At 42.5% G+C, this 17,218-nt stretch overlaps 1 protein-coding gene and 1 pseudogene across 1 annotated transcript; both read left to right on the forward strand.

Moving 5' to 3' along the window:
* Nucleotides 1-195: 195 nt before the first annotated feature.
* On the forward strand, nt 196-1,489 carry LOC117082081 (annotated as a pseudogene).
* A 2,103-nt stretch (nt 1,490-3,592) lies between these two features.
* Nucleotides 3,593-16,326, forward strand: LOC117082258 (WASH complex subunit 2A-like). Its single transcript, XM_033208885.1, has 7 exons — nt 3,593-3,674; nt 3,966-4,025; nt 4,415-4,591; nt 6,738-6,865; nt 9,038-9,124; nt 13,435-13,536; nt 15,728-16,326. Exons 1-7 carry the CDS (start codon nt 3,593-3,595, stop codon nt 15,866-15,868), a joined length of 777 nt encoding a protein of 258 aa, XP_033064776.1. The 3' UTR covers nt 15,869-16,326.
* Nucleotides 16,327-17,218: the final 892 nt, after the last annotated feature.

The following is a 17,218-nucleotide window of genomic DNA, read 5'->3' on the forward strand; positions in this document are numbered from 1 at the left end:
GCAGCTTGCTCACACCCAATCCCCAACTTTTCTTTTGTAGTCACCTCAGTTATCACCTCATTAAATAACAACCTGATTATCCCAAGTGCAGCTTAAGTGACTTAAGTTATTTTCGATGGCTAGCGGAAGGGACTTCGCTACATTGGAGAGCTGGAGTGGTCTGGAGTTCCACGGTGTGGTGGGCAAGAGGCCACCTCTCCTGCGGCATCTCAGTGTCTCGCCGGCGGTGTTCGGCCCAAGCTAGATAGACACAGCCCTTGACCGATTTAAACAACCTAAACATTAAACAATACAGCTGCCTCAAATCTTTGAGAGTTTCAGAATGACTGACACTGCTGAAGCTGTTCCAAATTTTGAAGAGATGTTTGCTAGTAGATTCACAGAAGATGACAAGGAGTATCAGGAATACCTGAAACACCCTCCTGAGTCTCCTCCAATTGTTGAGTAGTGGAATAGCAGAGCTGGTGGGAACCAAATAAACAGGCAATCGATTGCAAGATAACAGTTCAGAGGCAGGGACGGTAGATGAGAGTGGCAAAGTGACAATCGATCCAAGCAGCAGCCAGGACAATTCTGGGATAACAATTACCCGCAACACAGTCAAGAACCTTACTATCCCCACTAATATGGGCATTATGGTTACAACCAGCGGCCTCCTTACAGTTGCTACTGATAGAAATGTTGGCAGCTTTTAGTAAAAGCATTTACTCTGTTACCATGACAAAGGTTTGGGTGTCTTCTGTCGGTCATAGTTTTCCATGTGATTTTACAGAATGGATTATTGATTTTTTGGAATTTGAGACTTAAAAAAATAGATCTTACTTGCAAGATGCGATGGTTGCTGGGAATACCCGAAATTGTGGATCATATTGCTTGACTTCTACCTCAGAGTATTCTTTGTTTCATGACTTAATAGTGGTTTGAGTTTGGTATATTTTTCTTATTTGACCTCTAGGAATTCTTCGTTTTACACAGAAATAAAAATTTTAAAATAGAAAATGCTTGCTTTTACTTTGTAAGGTAAGAGACTATCCATATGCTTAGATGTGCTTGTTTCTAAAATTCTAGAGGTTAATACAATCAGCTCATGAATGCACAGCTATGCTTCTTGTGATAAATCGTACATAACATCAGCAGTTGAAAGGTAAAAGAGTTGCTTATCTTTTTCTTTTTTTTTTGCTTTTGTTATGTCACTATGGTACTTTGTAATTCCTTACCCTATAGATAATGAGTCAACTCCACATTTATTTGGGTCTCTTTTTAGAGGGAAATCAGTAATAAAGCTGTAAAATAATGAAGGAAAAAAAGTCATTTTTGATATATTTATCCTAAGATATTACATTGTATTGTAATCATTTAAATATTGGTCTCTCCTTTAGTAATAGCTAACATTTATCAAGTGTTCAGTATTTACCACTTTATACATTTTTCATTTAATTCACACAATGACTATGAGGGAGGGAATATTATTTCCAGATTATAGTTGAAGAAACTGAGGTACAGAAAGGAGTAACTTACTCATGTTTAAGTAACCAGGAAAGAGACAGACCCAAGAACTCACACTGTGAACCAATATGTTACAGTAACATATAACTGTTAACACTAAGGCTGGGCTGGCGTGGTGGCTCATACCTGTAATCCCAGCACTGTGGGAGACCAAGGCAGGTTCGACACCAGCCTGGGAAACATGGTGAAACCCCACCTCTCAAAAAAAAAAAAAATTAGCTGGATGTGGTGGCATAGGTCTGCAGTTCCAGCTACTCAGGAGACGGAGGTGGAATGATTGCTTGAGCCCTGAGACCATGGTTGCAGTCAGCCGAGATTGCACCACCGCACTCCGGCCTGGACGAAGAGTAAGGCTGCTATCTGCAAGAAAAGTCTTAGTGTCTTTAGGGGACTTCATTTTTAAGTCACCATCTACCAACCTCTTCCACTTCGCTCACATTCATTAAAATACACACACACACACACACTCTTTAGAACTTGGAACTTGGTTGGTAAAGTTGAGGCGAGTCAATTACCAAACTTGCATTTCATCTAACACCATCATGGGCAACTTCAGTGGCCATGTACTTAACACCCTTAATCTACGTCCCACACCCTGGACTTTATCACTGAAACATTGTGACTTCAAAATCTGAACTTCTCCTGAATAGAGTAGCCTATTTATTTATTTATTCAGAGACAAGGTCTCACTCTGACACCCAGGCTGGAGTGCGGTAGCATGATCTTGGCTCACTGCAACCTCTACCTCCTGGGTTCAAGTGATTCTCATGCCTCAGCCTCCCAAGTAGCTAGGATTACAGGCGTATGCCACCATGCCCAGCTAGTTTTTGTATCTTTAGTGAAGACGGGGTTTTGCCATATTGGCCAGGCTTGTCTTAAACTCCGGACCTCAGGTGATCCACCTGCCTCAGCCTCCCAAAGTTCTCCGATTACAGGCGTGAGCCACAACGCCCAGCCACAAGCAGTTTTTCAAAACAGTACAGTACAGTAATTAAAAGCACTAGCTTATGCAACAGGTTGGTTTTGTGTGCTGCAGCTAACCTCAAAGTTGTAAGGATTAAATCAGATAATAAAGTGCTTTCAGTAACATGCCTGGCACAGTTCATTGATTCAAACATTGAAAACAAATTTTTTTAATTATTCATACTACTGTGTACCTTTGGGAAAATTATAATTTAACAGATATGGCTAAGTTTGAGCCTTCCAGTCCTTTCCTTCTCTGCATACTCTTCAGAGGTAACTGGAATCATGCTCTGGGAGCATGTCTTTCCACGTCTTTTTCTTTGCTTTTATAAACATATGTTTCCATAGAAATGCTTGTATGTAGAGGGGGCACGGTATCATGCTGGATTTGTTATTCGGCACTTTTTTGCTTGATCTACCTTGGATGGCTGTCTAATTGTTACAGCTTTTACCTTTTAACTATTACTCAGTATTCTTACTAAGGTAAGACTATGCTGATGTTGTTTATATTTCTCTAGTAATAGGCCGGGCACGGTGGCTTATGCCTGTAATCCCAGCACTTTGGGAAGCCAAGGCAGGTTGATCACCTGAGGTAAAGAGTTTGAGACCAGCCTGGCCAACATCATGAAATCCAATCTCTACCAAATACAAAAATTAGTCAGGCATGATGGTGGGTGCCTGTAATCCCAGCGACTCGGGAGGCTGAGGCAGGAGAATTGCTAGAACCCAGGAGGTGGAGGTTACCGTGAGGTGAGATCACCCCATTGCGCTGCAGCATGGGCAACAAGAATGAAACTGCTCAAAAATAAAAAAGTAAATAAATAAATCAAAACATTTCTCTAGTAACAGACAATCTTGATATCTTAATATTTTGCTTTTTATATTCTTGTTACATTCTTATTAAAGAATGCATTTTTATTTAGATTTGAAGTAAATCTTGTGTATTATTTGTTACAGCACATCTTTTGCTTCATAACTTGCTGCATCATGATTATGATTATTATTTTTAAAAGCTGTTACCTTTTTGAAGGAGGAGCCTAAAGGCTAAGTGACAGTATCTCTTCTTTAGCTTAATAACTAGTTGTTCTAATTTGGTATTTTATACTCTTAGCACACCACACAAATGAGTGATGAGGAAGAGGATGATGATGGCTGTGACCTTTTTGCTGACTCCGAGAAAGAGGAGGAAGATATTAAGGAAAGCTGTGCTCACCACCTCCCTTGGTGTCCCCCAGCTGACTCACTGCTGTGACTTGATCACAGTCAGCATGCTCTTCCTTTGGAGTCACAGCTCAAATTTTGTTAATCCCAAGAAAAATGTCCTGACATTGGTAGAGAAGAAAATACTAAAGTATTTTAAAATGGCTTGTTCAGGAAAAATTAGTTTCAAAAGGTCTGGTAGTAGCTGTGTGTTACATTGCACACATTTCAGGAAGAAAATAGCAAGGAAAGTTGTTTCCCTTGTGAAATGGTTATCACTTGCTTTCTCATTCTAGCGTCTTCATCATCCAAACCTGGAAAGAAAATCCCAGCAGGAGCTGTTTCTGTATTTTTAGGTAACATAACTTAAGGTTTGTTTTCTAAAAACTACACAAATACTGTTTTTTTATTTTCAAAATTATCTTCTAAAGCCTGGCTGGGGACGAGAAAGCACCTGGGAGCTTCAAAGGGCTTTGAGCAGCTTATAGAAAGAGCTCATTTACTGATGTTAGCTCTTACTCTCCTAGAGCTCAGTGGCCTTGGACTTTTTTGTGTGTGAATGACCTGGTGATTCTCCATGGTGAGATGTTCTGTAGCAGTAATGGATGGAGGCTATCTGGCCCTGTTAATGCACTTTGTGGATTAACTGAAATGCAAAGTTCTTGGTGGGTGATAATTATTTTCTGTAAATCCAACAGGCCCACACTGGCTCACAGCTATGGCTGTCTTGTCCCTCCGCCCACAGGAGACACGGATGTGTTTGGTGCTGCCTCCATTCCATCACTGAAGGAGCCCGAGAAGCCTGAACAGCCCACTCCAAGGAAAAGCCCCTACGTTCCCCCTCCCACTGGCCTCTTTGATGATGATGATGATGATAATGACGACTTTTTCTCGGCACCCCGCAGCAAACCTTCCAAAACAGGTACCTGTTCCTGCCTCTGTTTCTGGGACTTCAGCCAGAAAGAGAATGTTGCCTAAAAAGAACTTAAGCTCCCCTAGTTTTGTACCAGAATCCCTTCTCCAGCATTCCTGTCATTGAGCTGTTGTGTCTGTACTTACATAGGTGTGATGCCTGGGAGGTCTCTTTTGTGAACCAATCTTTTCTGCTCTGTAAGCTGATTAGTATGATTATTTTCCTTATAGAAAGCGGAAATCTTTTTCCCTATAATTTTTGCTTAATTTCTAGTTCTGACCTTGGGAATTATAAAGTTTTAATCATACTTTCTTCCAGCCGACCTTAGTCAAATACATGAGCAGCGTGTTGTGTGCTGGCCGTTTAGTTCCCAGCTTCTCTTCTCTCTGCCAAAACGCTCGGGTGGCCTCAGATGATGGGGTTTTCATCCCCTTGGCCACTTTGGCATTATCCTTTCTTTTCCTCTTAAATGTAAGTCCTGTGTTCCTGAAGTCATTCCTGTAAATCATTTGTTTTTAAATGTGCAGATGAATCTCCCAGAGGCTTTTGTCAAAATGAAGATTCCGATTCAGTAGGTCCAGGGTGGGGCCTGAGAATTTACATTTCCGGCAAGCTTCATGGTCTGTAGATCACACTTGGAATAGAAAGACTTAGATTTATTGACTGCTTTTCCAGAAAAGAAAGGTAGATCCCTGTGGTGCACATGAATTTCAGCAAGTTGAAAAACTAAAAAAGGATGGCATAGGAATAGATGGAACCAGAATGCATTTAGAAGCAGGCTGTCCGGACTTACCAATCTTTTCCAGTGTTAGATGTAGAAAGTAAGAATGGAAGCCGAAGTGTGAGGGAAAACGATAGCCTAGTTAATCTAGAAAGAGTGCAAACGGATGCAGAATGCACCCAGGTCTCAGTGAAGTTGACAGTGAGTGAAGGTAGTAGTGCTTTTTGTAGCTCCCCAGGGCTCTCACTTAGTAGATATCTTTGAGAACTGATTTAGAATCACTAGTAAATTGATGCTGCTTTCTTTGACAACTGCTATTCTCTTCGGACATTCATGAGTCAGTGACCTCATTTCAGCAACACATGCCCCATTCGGTACAGCAGTGCTTATGGTAGTGAAGATATTCAGTAGGGTAAGCTGTGGCCCTTCTATTCAGTGGAATATTGTGTGACTATTAAAAAGAATGGGGTCTACGCTTGTTGACTTGGGAAGGTTTTATAGGTACATTAAGTGGAAAACACAAATGGTAAGACACATTGTTCAGAGTATCTTCTTATTTATAGTCTTATTTGTAAATAACTAAAATTAATTCATTAGTACATCCTTTGGGGGAATTGGAAGCATGTGTGCTGAACTGTTCCCAATGTCCATCTTGTTTGAGTAGACTGATGTAATTATGAGGGGATTTCATTATTTGCTTTTATCTGCTTTTGTACAGTTTGATTTCTTTCTTTTTTTTTTTTTTTGAGATGGAGTCTTGCTCTGTCTCCCAGGGTAGAGTGCTGTGGCAGATCTCGGTTCACTGCAACCTCCGTCTCCTGGGTTCAACCAGTTCTTCTACCTCAGCCTCCTGAGTAGCTGGGATTACAGGTATCCGCCACCATGCCCAACTAACTTATGCATTTTTAGTAGAGATGGGATTTCACCACCTTGGTCAGTCTGCTCTCAAACTCCTGACTTCAGGTGATCCGCCCGCCTTGGCCTCCCAAAGTGCTGGGATTACAGGCGTGAGCCACTGTGCCCAGCCCAGTTTGATTTTTTTTAAAGCAGGAGCTGAGCCTTCATTTCTCAGATTCCTTAGATGATTGACTTGGTGGTCCTCTTAAGTTTCTTTCTTCCTCTAGATTTCTCTTCACCTTTTAAGTTAGTCCAAGCTTCTCTAACCACAGGAGACTGCTGCTTGGACAAGCATATCAGCCTCATGGTTAAACTGTTTGTTCTGTCTTTCAACTGAGCTGCTAATATGCTCTTTGAAAAATTCCAAGGGAAGAGTATAGTTTCACTTACTATTTCTTTATAAGTAACCAAGAAACAACATAACTTTTATGTTAATCTTTGGGAGAGAAGAATTTTTTAATCTATGAATTTGTGGTAGAATTTTTTGTGGTAGGATTTTTGGCCTTACTGTAATTTTACACCTTGGTATTTTTAAAGGCAAAGTCCAATCCGCTGCCAATATCTTTGGTGACGAAGAAGGAGATCTGTTCAAAGAAAAAGCCCAAGCATTGCCAGAAGCCACTGTGAGTCAGACAGATGAAAATAAAGCAAGAGCAGAAAAAAAGGTGAGCAGGATGGAAGAGTTAACGCAGGAGCATTGATCTGTGGCGTTTTAATAATTCATCTGGAACCCAAAGGGAAATATTGTTCCCTTACACGTTCATATTGAAGAACTTCAAACAGAAAGTGGAAAGAATATTGCAGTGAACACCCAAATAACTACCACCCAAACTGATCAGTTCTTAGGGTTTTGGCAAATATTTTACGGACGTAAACCTTGTTACGTATCTATTTTTTTCCTGAACTATTTGCATGCAAGTTGTTTGAACTGTTTGCTGCATGGAACTGTTTGTGTGTAGTCATTGTGACATTCTACCCCTAAATATTTCATTAAGCCTCTCTTGAAAAGACTTCCATATAACCACAGTGTCATGATCAACAGCTGTGAGACTGACAGTAATTCTATAGTAGAATCTAATATCTAGTCTGTATTAGAATTGCTCCAGTTTGCCCCAAAATATCTTTGTAAAATAACTCCAACAAATAGAATACAGATTTAAAATTATCTCGCCTATAGTTTATACTGTAATTTCCTCTCTTGTTCCCAAAATGCCATTTATAGCAGCGGTCCCCAACCTTTTTGGCATTAGGGACGTAAGGAGAGTGCAACTTGCAACCTAGATCCCTCGCAGGCACAGTTCACAGTAGGGTTTGTCCTCCTGTGAGAATCTGATGTTGCCGCTGATCTGACAGGAGGAGGAGCTCAGGCAGTAATGCTTGCTGCTCACCTCACCTCCTGCTGTGCGGCCCGGCTCCTAACAGGGCATGGACTGGTCTGCAGCCCAGGGTTGGGGACCCCTGCTTTATAGTTTTTTTTGTGTTTTGATTTTTTTTTTAAGAAATCCAGGATTCAGGCAGTGTGTCTGCATTGCATTTGGTTGTCCTGTCTCTTGGTCTCCTTAATGTAGAGCAACACCTCCCACATCTTTTTTTTTTTTTTTAATGTCCAGCCACTTGTCTTGTAGAATGTGTCTCATGAATTTGCTTGATTATTTTCCTCTGAGTAGATTCAGAGTCAGAGCAGTTTTGGCAAGAGTACAAGCAGACAGGGTTGTGCACTTCCCATTGGATCATCTCCCAAGACAAATCAGGTCCACTGTCTGCCTCATTCAGACACGTTTGTCACTTGGTTGTTAGGGTGCCCACCACACTGCTTCACTGGAAAGGATCCTGTTCTCTTTTGCCATTGATAAGTTGATCTCTAAAGTGATAGTTGAACACAGTGTGAATATCTGTTGTCTCCCAGCCTTTTACTCAGTGTTTTAAAAATCCATTGATGATCTTTTCCTGAATCAGTTAACATGTTAGCGAGCATAAACCACTGCTTTTTTAATTCTGTATTTCTTATTAGTTGACATTTTTCTGAATAAAGAGTTTCCTCTTCCTCTCCTTCCCTGACTTTTAGTATTTCTTTGGGATCATGGATTCATTCTTCAGTGTAAATGATAATCCGTTACCATCATTTTTCTTCTTTTTCTTTTTTTTTTTTTCTTTTTTGAGACAGGGTCTTGCTCTGTTTTCCAGGCTGGAGTGCAGTGGTGCAATCACAGCTCACTGCAGCCTCAACCTCTTGGGTTCAGGTGATTCTCCAGCCTCAGCCTACCAAGTAGCTGGGACTGCATGCACACGACACCATGCCCAGCTAATTTTTGTATTTTTTGTAGAGACTGGGTTTGACCATGTTAGCCAGACCATCATTCTTTTGATGCTCAGATTGACCTGCGTTTGGCCAGTGCTTGTGTCCCCAGCAGTTTTTAAGCCCTTCTGACTGTTTGATGTTTCACTGCTGTCCCGCACAGCTGATCCCTCCTCTTTCTACAGTTCATCTTATCATGTCATGTCCTGGCTGCGAAACCCTGACTTTCTCCTGCCCACCACCTAAGGCCCAGCATTCAGAACCTGGCAGGCCCGTCAGGCAGCCTGCCTTTCCATGCTGTCTCTCATTGCATATGTCCCATCTATGTACCCATTACCCAGGCAGTGTGTCCTGCCCCCCGATACACCAGATGTGTCCTCTGTTTGTCTTACTGTTCTCTTAACAGACCCCTCGGCTTGGTGCCTATCATAGCAGAGACTCCGTGCATTCTCTAAATGGTTGATTGAATAAACCCTCTTTTCTGGGTATCTTATTTGTTCATGCTTAATTTTTCTTTTTCTTTTTTTCCCCCCCAACAAAGGTTACCTTGCCTTCCAGCAAAAATCTCAAACCCTCGTCAGAAACAAAGACTCAAAAAGGCTTATTTTCAGATGAGGAGGACTCTGAGGTATGGTATTCTTTTCCTTAGTTGTTGGTGTTGGTCTATGAATATGACATAGAAACTATTTCTGAATCAGGTTTTTCTCAGTGGAGTTATAAGACTTTTTGTTAAGTACTCCAGTTCTTTAAAAATTATCTCTAGAGGCCAGGAGCTGTGGTTCATGCCTGTAATCCCAGCACTTTGGGAGGCCAAGGCAGGAAGACACCTGAGGTTAGGAATTTCACACCAGGCTGGCCAATGTGATGAAACCCTGTCTCTATTAAAAATACAAAAATTTGCTGGATATGGTGGTGCGAGCCTGTAATCCCAGTTGCTCAGGAGACTGAGAGAGGAGATTCACTTGAACCCGGGAGGCAGAAGTTGCAATAAATCAACATCACACCATTGCACTCTAGCCTGGGCGACAGAGCGAGACTTCATCTCAAAATAAATAAATGAATAAAAAATAATCTCTTGAGAGCTTAGGGTCTTTAGAAAGCAATATGTTTACAATACTTTTCACTTTTGGGTTGGACTGTATTTGCATTTCCTGTGATGAAAATACTCTCTCTTTAGGATGCTCAGATTTTAGACTATTAATGGGCTCATGATGTGATGAGGAGCTTGCACCAGAGTAGAGGTCACCGTGCTCCTTCCTTTATTCACATTCTCACTAACTGGACCATGGCTTAGTGCTGTAGCGGAAGGATTCTGGCATAGCCATCTGTCTTGTCGAGACTGAGATCGCTAACAGGCTGTGGGACCCTGGTTCACAGGTTGCTTCGGGCCCTCCAGGCACCTTAGAACCACCTCTCAGAATGTCACTGCTTTTCCTGAGTCTCTCAGGCCTAGGTCATCTTAGATCTAATTTTAAGTTAGCCTTTTAGGAGATCAGAGACCTGTATGAGAATGTAATGGGAAATAATAAGCCCCTTTTACAGAAAAATATGTGGACATGGCAGAAACTTACACGTATTTCAAGAAACTGTGGGCTCTAGGTTAGGCTCTCACGGTTGGACTTTGCACTCACAGCAAGGATGAACGTGGAACCCTTTGGAAGTAGAGTGATTGCCCTTGATGTAAAGAATACCCTTGAGGCTATTATTTCACTGAAGGCTAGTGTACAAAACATGGGAATTAACCAGAGTCCAATTAAGTCACAACCCTGAGCCCTGAGAAACAGCATGATGGGGCCTCCACCATCTTATGCTCATGGATCCCGTGTGTCACCCACACCTGCACCTCGGGGTCTTTGCACCTGCCCCTGCCACTCTGAGGAATGCTGTTCCCAGAATCCAGCTTGCTTCCTCACTCTTTCTGTGTGAGGCCTCCCTGACGAAATACACACAACTGGAAGCCTGCTAACACATGCCACCCTATACTCCTGGTCCCCTTTCCTGTTTCACAGTTTACCACAGCACGTGTTCCAAGGGACAATGTATATTTACTTATTTATTGTCTGTGCTTTCCACTAAAGTAAGTGCCATGAGGGCAGGACTTTTTATTTCCTGTTTGTATCCTTAACAGCCTGTCCTTAATACCAGTGCTTGGCATGTGATAAGCCATCCAGTAATTGTCGACTAGACAAGAAAACCAAATGTGAGCAATTGCAGTGACTTACGAGGTGTTCTGGTTATTTGTTGCTGTGAAACAACCTAACTCCAAAACTGAGTGGTTCACAACACCAGTAGTTTTGTTGTCTCACAGTTCCAGAGGTTGACTGGGCTTAGCTAGGCCATTGTCACTGAGGGTCTCTTGTGTCTGAAGGTGGCTGGGCTGAGGATCAGCTCACTCATATGTCTGGTACCTGGGCACTGGGGCCCCTGGGACATCTCTCATTAGCTCTTTGTGGCTACCAGCATGTAGTCAGGGAAGCCGGACCTCATACATGCTGGCTCAGGGCTGTCGGAGAGATTTCTCAGAGAAAGCCAAATGGAGGCCATGTCGCCTTCTGTGTTCCAGCCTTGGAAGTCAACGGTGTTCCATTTGCTTCATTTGTTGATCAAGATGGTCACAATGGCCCATCCAGGTTCATGGGGAGGGGCCGTAGGCTCCCCTTCTTGATGGTGGGAGTGTAAATGAACTCTCAGACTTGTGTGAAAACCCTCCCAAAGGCTTTGCCCCATGTGTGTCACCATAGAGTGAATGTTTTTATTGGATATTGTTGGGATTCTGAGGCAAGGAGAAGTAAAACTAAGGCAGTCTAAGAGTTAAAGCTTTGGACCCGAAGGAATGTGTCCTGAGTCCTTTCTGTATATCTCAAGTGTGAGGCTGACACTTTCCCTGTGAAGTCATTCGGGGAGAACATATTTGAGGTAATGGAAGTGTGTTTTTTTGCAGCACCAAGAAAGGTATTAGTTAAGGGTCCAAAACTGTGATGTTGACATTTGTTTTTGTTGTTTGCTTTGGTTTACTTTCATTTTCTTAGATCAGCAGAACTCTTTCTCTTGCCGTTGTGTAACATGCAGGAGGGGCACGGGATGCCCGGAATTCCCCTTGTGGGCTCTTCAATCTAAGTAAACCCATGGAACTCCAGGGAAGGGGAAAACCACTGTATGGAGGAGATCTCGCTTAGTGAACTCATTAGGTCTATATTTGAGGAGTAGACATCGACTCCATAATTTAAAAAAGAAAAAAAAAAAAACTGTCTGAAGAAGTCTTAGAAAATATGTTCTTGGCCTATTTAATTGTTCGGCTCTTGTGTATTGAAGTTTCTCTTCCCAAGGGAATAGATGTCCCATTTTATGTTTCTACTTCATGTAGCTCAATTTGCAGGTCTTTCTTTGCAGGGTAAGCTGATGTTTTATAGCATTTTGAAAATTTCTTTATTTTTATATTTTTTACTTTTTTTGAGATGAAATTTTATCTTTTTGCCCAGGCTGGAGTGCAGTGGTATGATCTCGGCTCACTGCAACCTCCATCTTCCAGGTTCAAGCAATTCTCCTGCCTCAGCCTCCTGAGTAGCTGGGATTACAGGCACCCACTACCACACCTGGCTAATTTTATGTTTTTAGTAGAGATGGGGTTTTGACATGTTGCACAAGCTGGTCTCGAACTCCTGACCTGAGGTGATCCACCTGCCCCAGCCTCCCAAAATGCTGGGATTATAGGCATGAGCCACAGTGCCAGGCTGAAAGTTTCTTTAGAATCTAGTAAGTCTTATCCTGGTTTGCAACATCATATACCTGTAGTTAAGCTAAGTAGACTACCAAACATTTAAAAATAGAAATTTAATTTTTATTTATTTAAAAGGAGTAAGTCAGTTGGGTGTGGTGGCTCATGCCTGTAATTCCAGCACTTTGGGAGGCTGAGGCAGGTGAATCACGAGGTCAGGAGATTGAGACCACCCTGGCTAACATGGTGAAACCTGGTCTCTACTAAAAATACAAAAAAATTAGCTGGGCGTGGTGGCAGGCACCTGTAGTCCCAGCTACTCGGGAGGCTGAGGCAGGAGAATGGCTTGAACCCAGGAGGCGGAGCTTGCAGTGAGCCGATATCGCGCCATTGCACCCCAGCCTGGGTGACTGAGCGAGACTCCATCTCAAAAAAAAAAAAAAAAAAAAGAAAAAGAAATAAATCATAATCTTAGGAGAGAAGGGTGTTACTAAGTAAAATAGTTGTAGCTCCATTAATTTGGGAATCTAGCCCCTGTTTCTTTTTTTTTTTTTTTTTTTTTTTGAGACGGAGTCTGGCTGTGTCGCCCAGGCTGGAGTGCAGTGGCGCGATCTCGGCTCACTGCAAGCTCCGCCTCCTGGGTTCATGCCATTTTCCCACCTCAGCCTCCGAGTAGCTGGGACTACAGGCGCCCGCCACCACGCCCGGCTAATTTTTTGTATTTTTAGTAGAGACGGGGTTTCACCGTGTTAGCCAAGATGGTCTCGATCTCCTGACCTCGTGATCCGCCCGCCTCGGCCTCCCAAAGTGCTGGGATTACAGGCTTGAGCCACCGCACCCGGCGCCCCTGTTTCTTTATTGACCCTGTCTAATCTCTGATTCTTTAGACAGTAATAGGAAGCCATTCTTATTTATTTACTTTTTTAGCATGGTGTAGGAAATTGATTTGAAAACTTCTTCCTGCCTCCTGTCATTGGGGTGGGAATTCAGAAGCCTCTTTGCTCTGCAAGGCCACCAGATCCTGTAGCTCTCCTCCTCCTTATCACCATTGCACACAGCTTGCACAGACCCTGAGGCCTATCCCTTTAAGGCCACCTTCCCTCTAAGGAAAGAAGCCTAGATACATGGCAGCCGTCATGTCTGAGTCACTTGTGTTTTATACTCACCTGATATTTTTAAAACTGATATTCCTGTTAACAGCAACTTTAATTTCAATCCAACAGGATTTGTTTTCTTCTCAAAGTGCGAGTAAGTTAAAAGGTGCGTCTCAGCTCCCTAGCAAGCTCCCCACGTCGGTTTCCCTGTTCGATGATGAAGACGAAGAGGTAAACTTTGTTATTGCAACACTAGATAATTTACATTAGGAGAAAACGGTTATTGATGTAACTTTCTACCCAGAGGCTCATACACAGCAAAAGGTGGTAGGGAAGCAGTCAGGCTGCCTGAAGTTTATATAATAAAAATATTTCTGTTTTTATTTCAGTGACTTCTTCCTTATATCTTCCTAGCTGTGCAATGGAGAAGACATTAGATTCTTGATGCAGTTCTTTTATTTTGTTGTTTTTGAGATGGAGTCTTTCTCTGTCACCCAGGCTGGGGTGCAGTGGTGCGATCTCAGCTCACTGCAACCAGGTTCAAGTGAGTCTCCTACCTCAGCCTCCCGAGTAGCTGTGACTACAGGCGTGCACCACCACACCCGGCTAATTTTTGTATTGTTAGTAGAGACAGTGTTTCACCATGTTGGCCAGGCTAGTCTCGAACTCCTGATCTCAGGTGATCCACCTGCCTTGGCCTCCCTAAGTGCGAGGATTACAGGTATGAGCCACCATGCCTGGCCTCTTGACATAGTTCTTATGGAGTGAAATCTATAGGTCTTATTTTTAAAAATCCACCTTTGAGAAATACAATTGACCCTTTAACAGTGTGGAGGTTGTTTTGACTTCCATATTGCAGTGAAAAATCCATACATAACTTCTTACTTCCCAAAAACTTACCTACTAATAGCTTACTGTTAACCAGAAGCCTCATGGATAACATAAACAGTTGATTAACATAAAAATAGTATAGTATCTATTTATATATTTTTGTATTCCTGACATATCTAGCATTTCCTTAATTTTTTTTGTATTTCTAGGCTACATGGTTTGTTTGCAAGATTTTTCAAATTGTTGCAAATGTCCAAAAAATTTTTCAACATATTACTGATAAAACATTTGTGTAGAAGTGGACGTGTGCAACTCAAACCTGTATCATTCAGGGTCAGCTGTACTTTAGTCTAGAGAGTGGATCAATGTTATACCCAATGACCTACAAGAATGTCTTGGATCAAGTGGAGATACAAAGGAGAAGGCAGCCATGTTCTGAGCATGGCCTTTCTTTCCCATCCTGGATAGAGAGAGCACATTGGGGAAGAGAAATAAGAGAGAAGGCAACCCAAACCTTAACTCTGATGCAGTACTGGGCAGTGATGAACTCATAGGCTTTGCCATCAGACCCCTGGGTTCATATCCCAGCTCCACTACTGGCAAACCAGGGACCTGGAGCAAGTAACTTCACCTTCCTTAAGCTCACATGGTTTAACAGTGAGTAGGGTCATTGTGGCAGCTGTAACTACTAGTGTGACACTCTTGCAGAGTTCCAGCACACAGTGAGTGCACAGTGAATGTGAGCTTTGTCATTAGTATCCCCAGTGGACACCGGCTCATTACTCTCCTGGCCTGTCCTATATTACCGTACTCTCCTTAAAGGAGACTTCATCCAGGAAGACACTCCCTTCATCCATCTTCACATTCCAGGGCTGTTCACCTGCTGTTCAGAGTTTGTCCATCCTCAGACTCAGGCCCTCTGATGCTTTTGTTCCCCTTACCTGAATAAAAGCACCTTAATAAATACAACTTTTGGGGAGTGCTTGACCACAGAAGAATTTACAAATGCCATTAAACCTAGTACACCAGCAATTGTATTTAGTAAACTATTTCTTCACTTTGTATAAACTCTTTGAAACTAATGAGAAACACAAGTCATGCCTTCCCTCCATCCCAGGAGTATGTCTTTCTTACCTGTAAAGGAGTGGAGACAGACCCCTAGTTCTCTCCTTTGAGGTATTGTTCTGGTTTGTCGTTTGTGGAGAGGACAGTGTGAGTTTCTGGCTGCTGCAGGGGCTCCCATGCCCATTGCAGGCTGTAACCCCCTGAAATGAGCAGAGAGGCACTTGCCCACAGGCGACTGGATGGGGCTCAGTTTCTCCTTGTACTTCGTGATCTCATTTGCATGTTGTCCTCTTGCTTCTTCCCAGCTGTTCTGCCTTCGAGTTCTATGGTAATCTCTTTCCCTTCTATGGGTGCAGTGGGAAAAGGCTGTAGTTTGGGATTTACTAGCATTTTGTAGGTTTTCCCCGCCAGAGGTGTTATTTGTATACCTGACTGGAGACTTACTTCCTAACAGTTTGATGTAGGAAGACATCTTATGTTTTCTGTTTATAAGGTTGTCTTACCTTTCTGCCATTTGCTTTTCTAGGATAATCTTTTTGGGGGTACAGCTGCTAAGAAGCAGACATTGTCTCTACAAGCTCAGAGACAAGAGAAAGCAAAACCCTCTGAGCTCTCCAAAAAGAAAGCATCTGCCCTGTTGTTCAACAGTGATGAGGAGGTGAGCTGAGGTTTCTCCTAAAGAAGAGGGGAGTATTTGATGAGATTTAAGAGTCAAAGCCATCCCAAGTATTTTCTCTTTCTACCTGTTTTATATCTAGTGACATTCAGTCACCAAAGGCGATGTTCACAAGATTGTCTTTTCTGAAGGAAGACATTTAATGTAATATATAATTTAAAGATGAATCTCTTCAGAATGGTTCGGAATAAATATGACTCCCGCACGATAGTACATGCTCCTTCTAATGAGTTAGGCCGGCTACGGGAGAAATGATTTCTCACCCATCGCTAGGTTCATGGTCGAGTCCCCTATAACAAATGACAGATTAACCAGAGAAAAGTGTGCAAGTTGATTGAAGATAAGTTTTACCTGACACAGGAGCCTTCAGAAAGGAAGACTCAGAGAAACAGGAAATCCTGTGTCGATTGTATGCTGTCTGATGAAGAAGCGGACAGTTTTGGAGAAGCACCGTTAGATGAAAGGGGTGTGACCTGATGGGAATAAGCTGGGGGAGCTCAGCAAGGCCTGTGTGGTCAGATCTTTCTCTGCATCTTTACAAATAAGGAGGCTCCTTTCCTCTGGGAATAGGGAGGACTGGAATGAAAGTCTTATGACCTACTCCAGAGAGGGTTAGAGGATTCTTCTATGTCCTGCTTCAGAGCAGAAGGGCCAGGGAAAGATCAGAAAGATCTTTCTGCTTCTCAAATGCCAAGGTGTCATATTTTGAGGTAGCATGTTCCATATACCCCAATGGCCATATATAGTAGTATCTTGTTAAATGACTACTGTGTTTCATTAATTTAGAATTATAGCTAGACATGGTAGGAGTTACCTATTGAGGTTAAACTCCTTTTTGAAGGAGTCTTACCAATATTTCTGTTTGTGATCGGGATAGATATTACCAAAGTCAGTAGTGAATATCAGTTAGTTTATTTGCTAACTCAATCAGATTTAGTAGCAGGAAATCAGATTTGGCTGTGCAGAAAAAGACTTTAAATATGATGATATTGGCCGGGCGCAGTGGCTCACGCCTGTAATCCCAGTACTTTGGGAGGCCGAGGCAGGTGGATTACAAGGTCAGGAGATTGAGATCATCTTGGCTAACATGGTGAAACCCCATCTCTACTAAAAAATACAAGTAGTTGGCCATACGTGGTGGCAGGCACCTGTAGTCCCAGCTACTCGGGAGGTTGAGTGGCGGAGAGTGGCGTGAACCCGGGAGGCAGAGCTTGCAGTGAGCTGAGATGGCGCCATTGCACTCCAGCCTGGGTGACAGAGCGAGACTCCATCTCAATATATATATATATATGATGATATTAAAAATCCTGAGTATTAAACATCATCCTGTGTTATTGCAGG

The sequence above is a fragment of the Trachypithecus francoisi genome, unplaced genomic scaffold (genome assembly GCF_009764315.1).
Source record: "Trachypithecus francoisi isolate TF-2019V2 unplaced genomic scaffold, Tfra_2.0 Lachesis_group9, whole genome shotgun sequence".
Lineage (NCBI taxonomy): Eukaryota > Metazoa > Chordata > Mammalia > Primates > Cercopithecidae > Trachypithecus > Trachypithecus francoisi.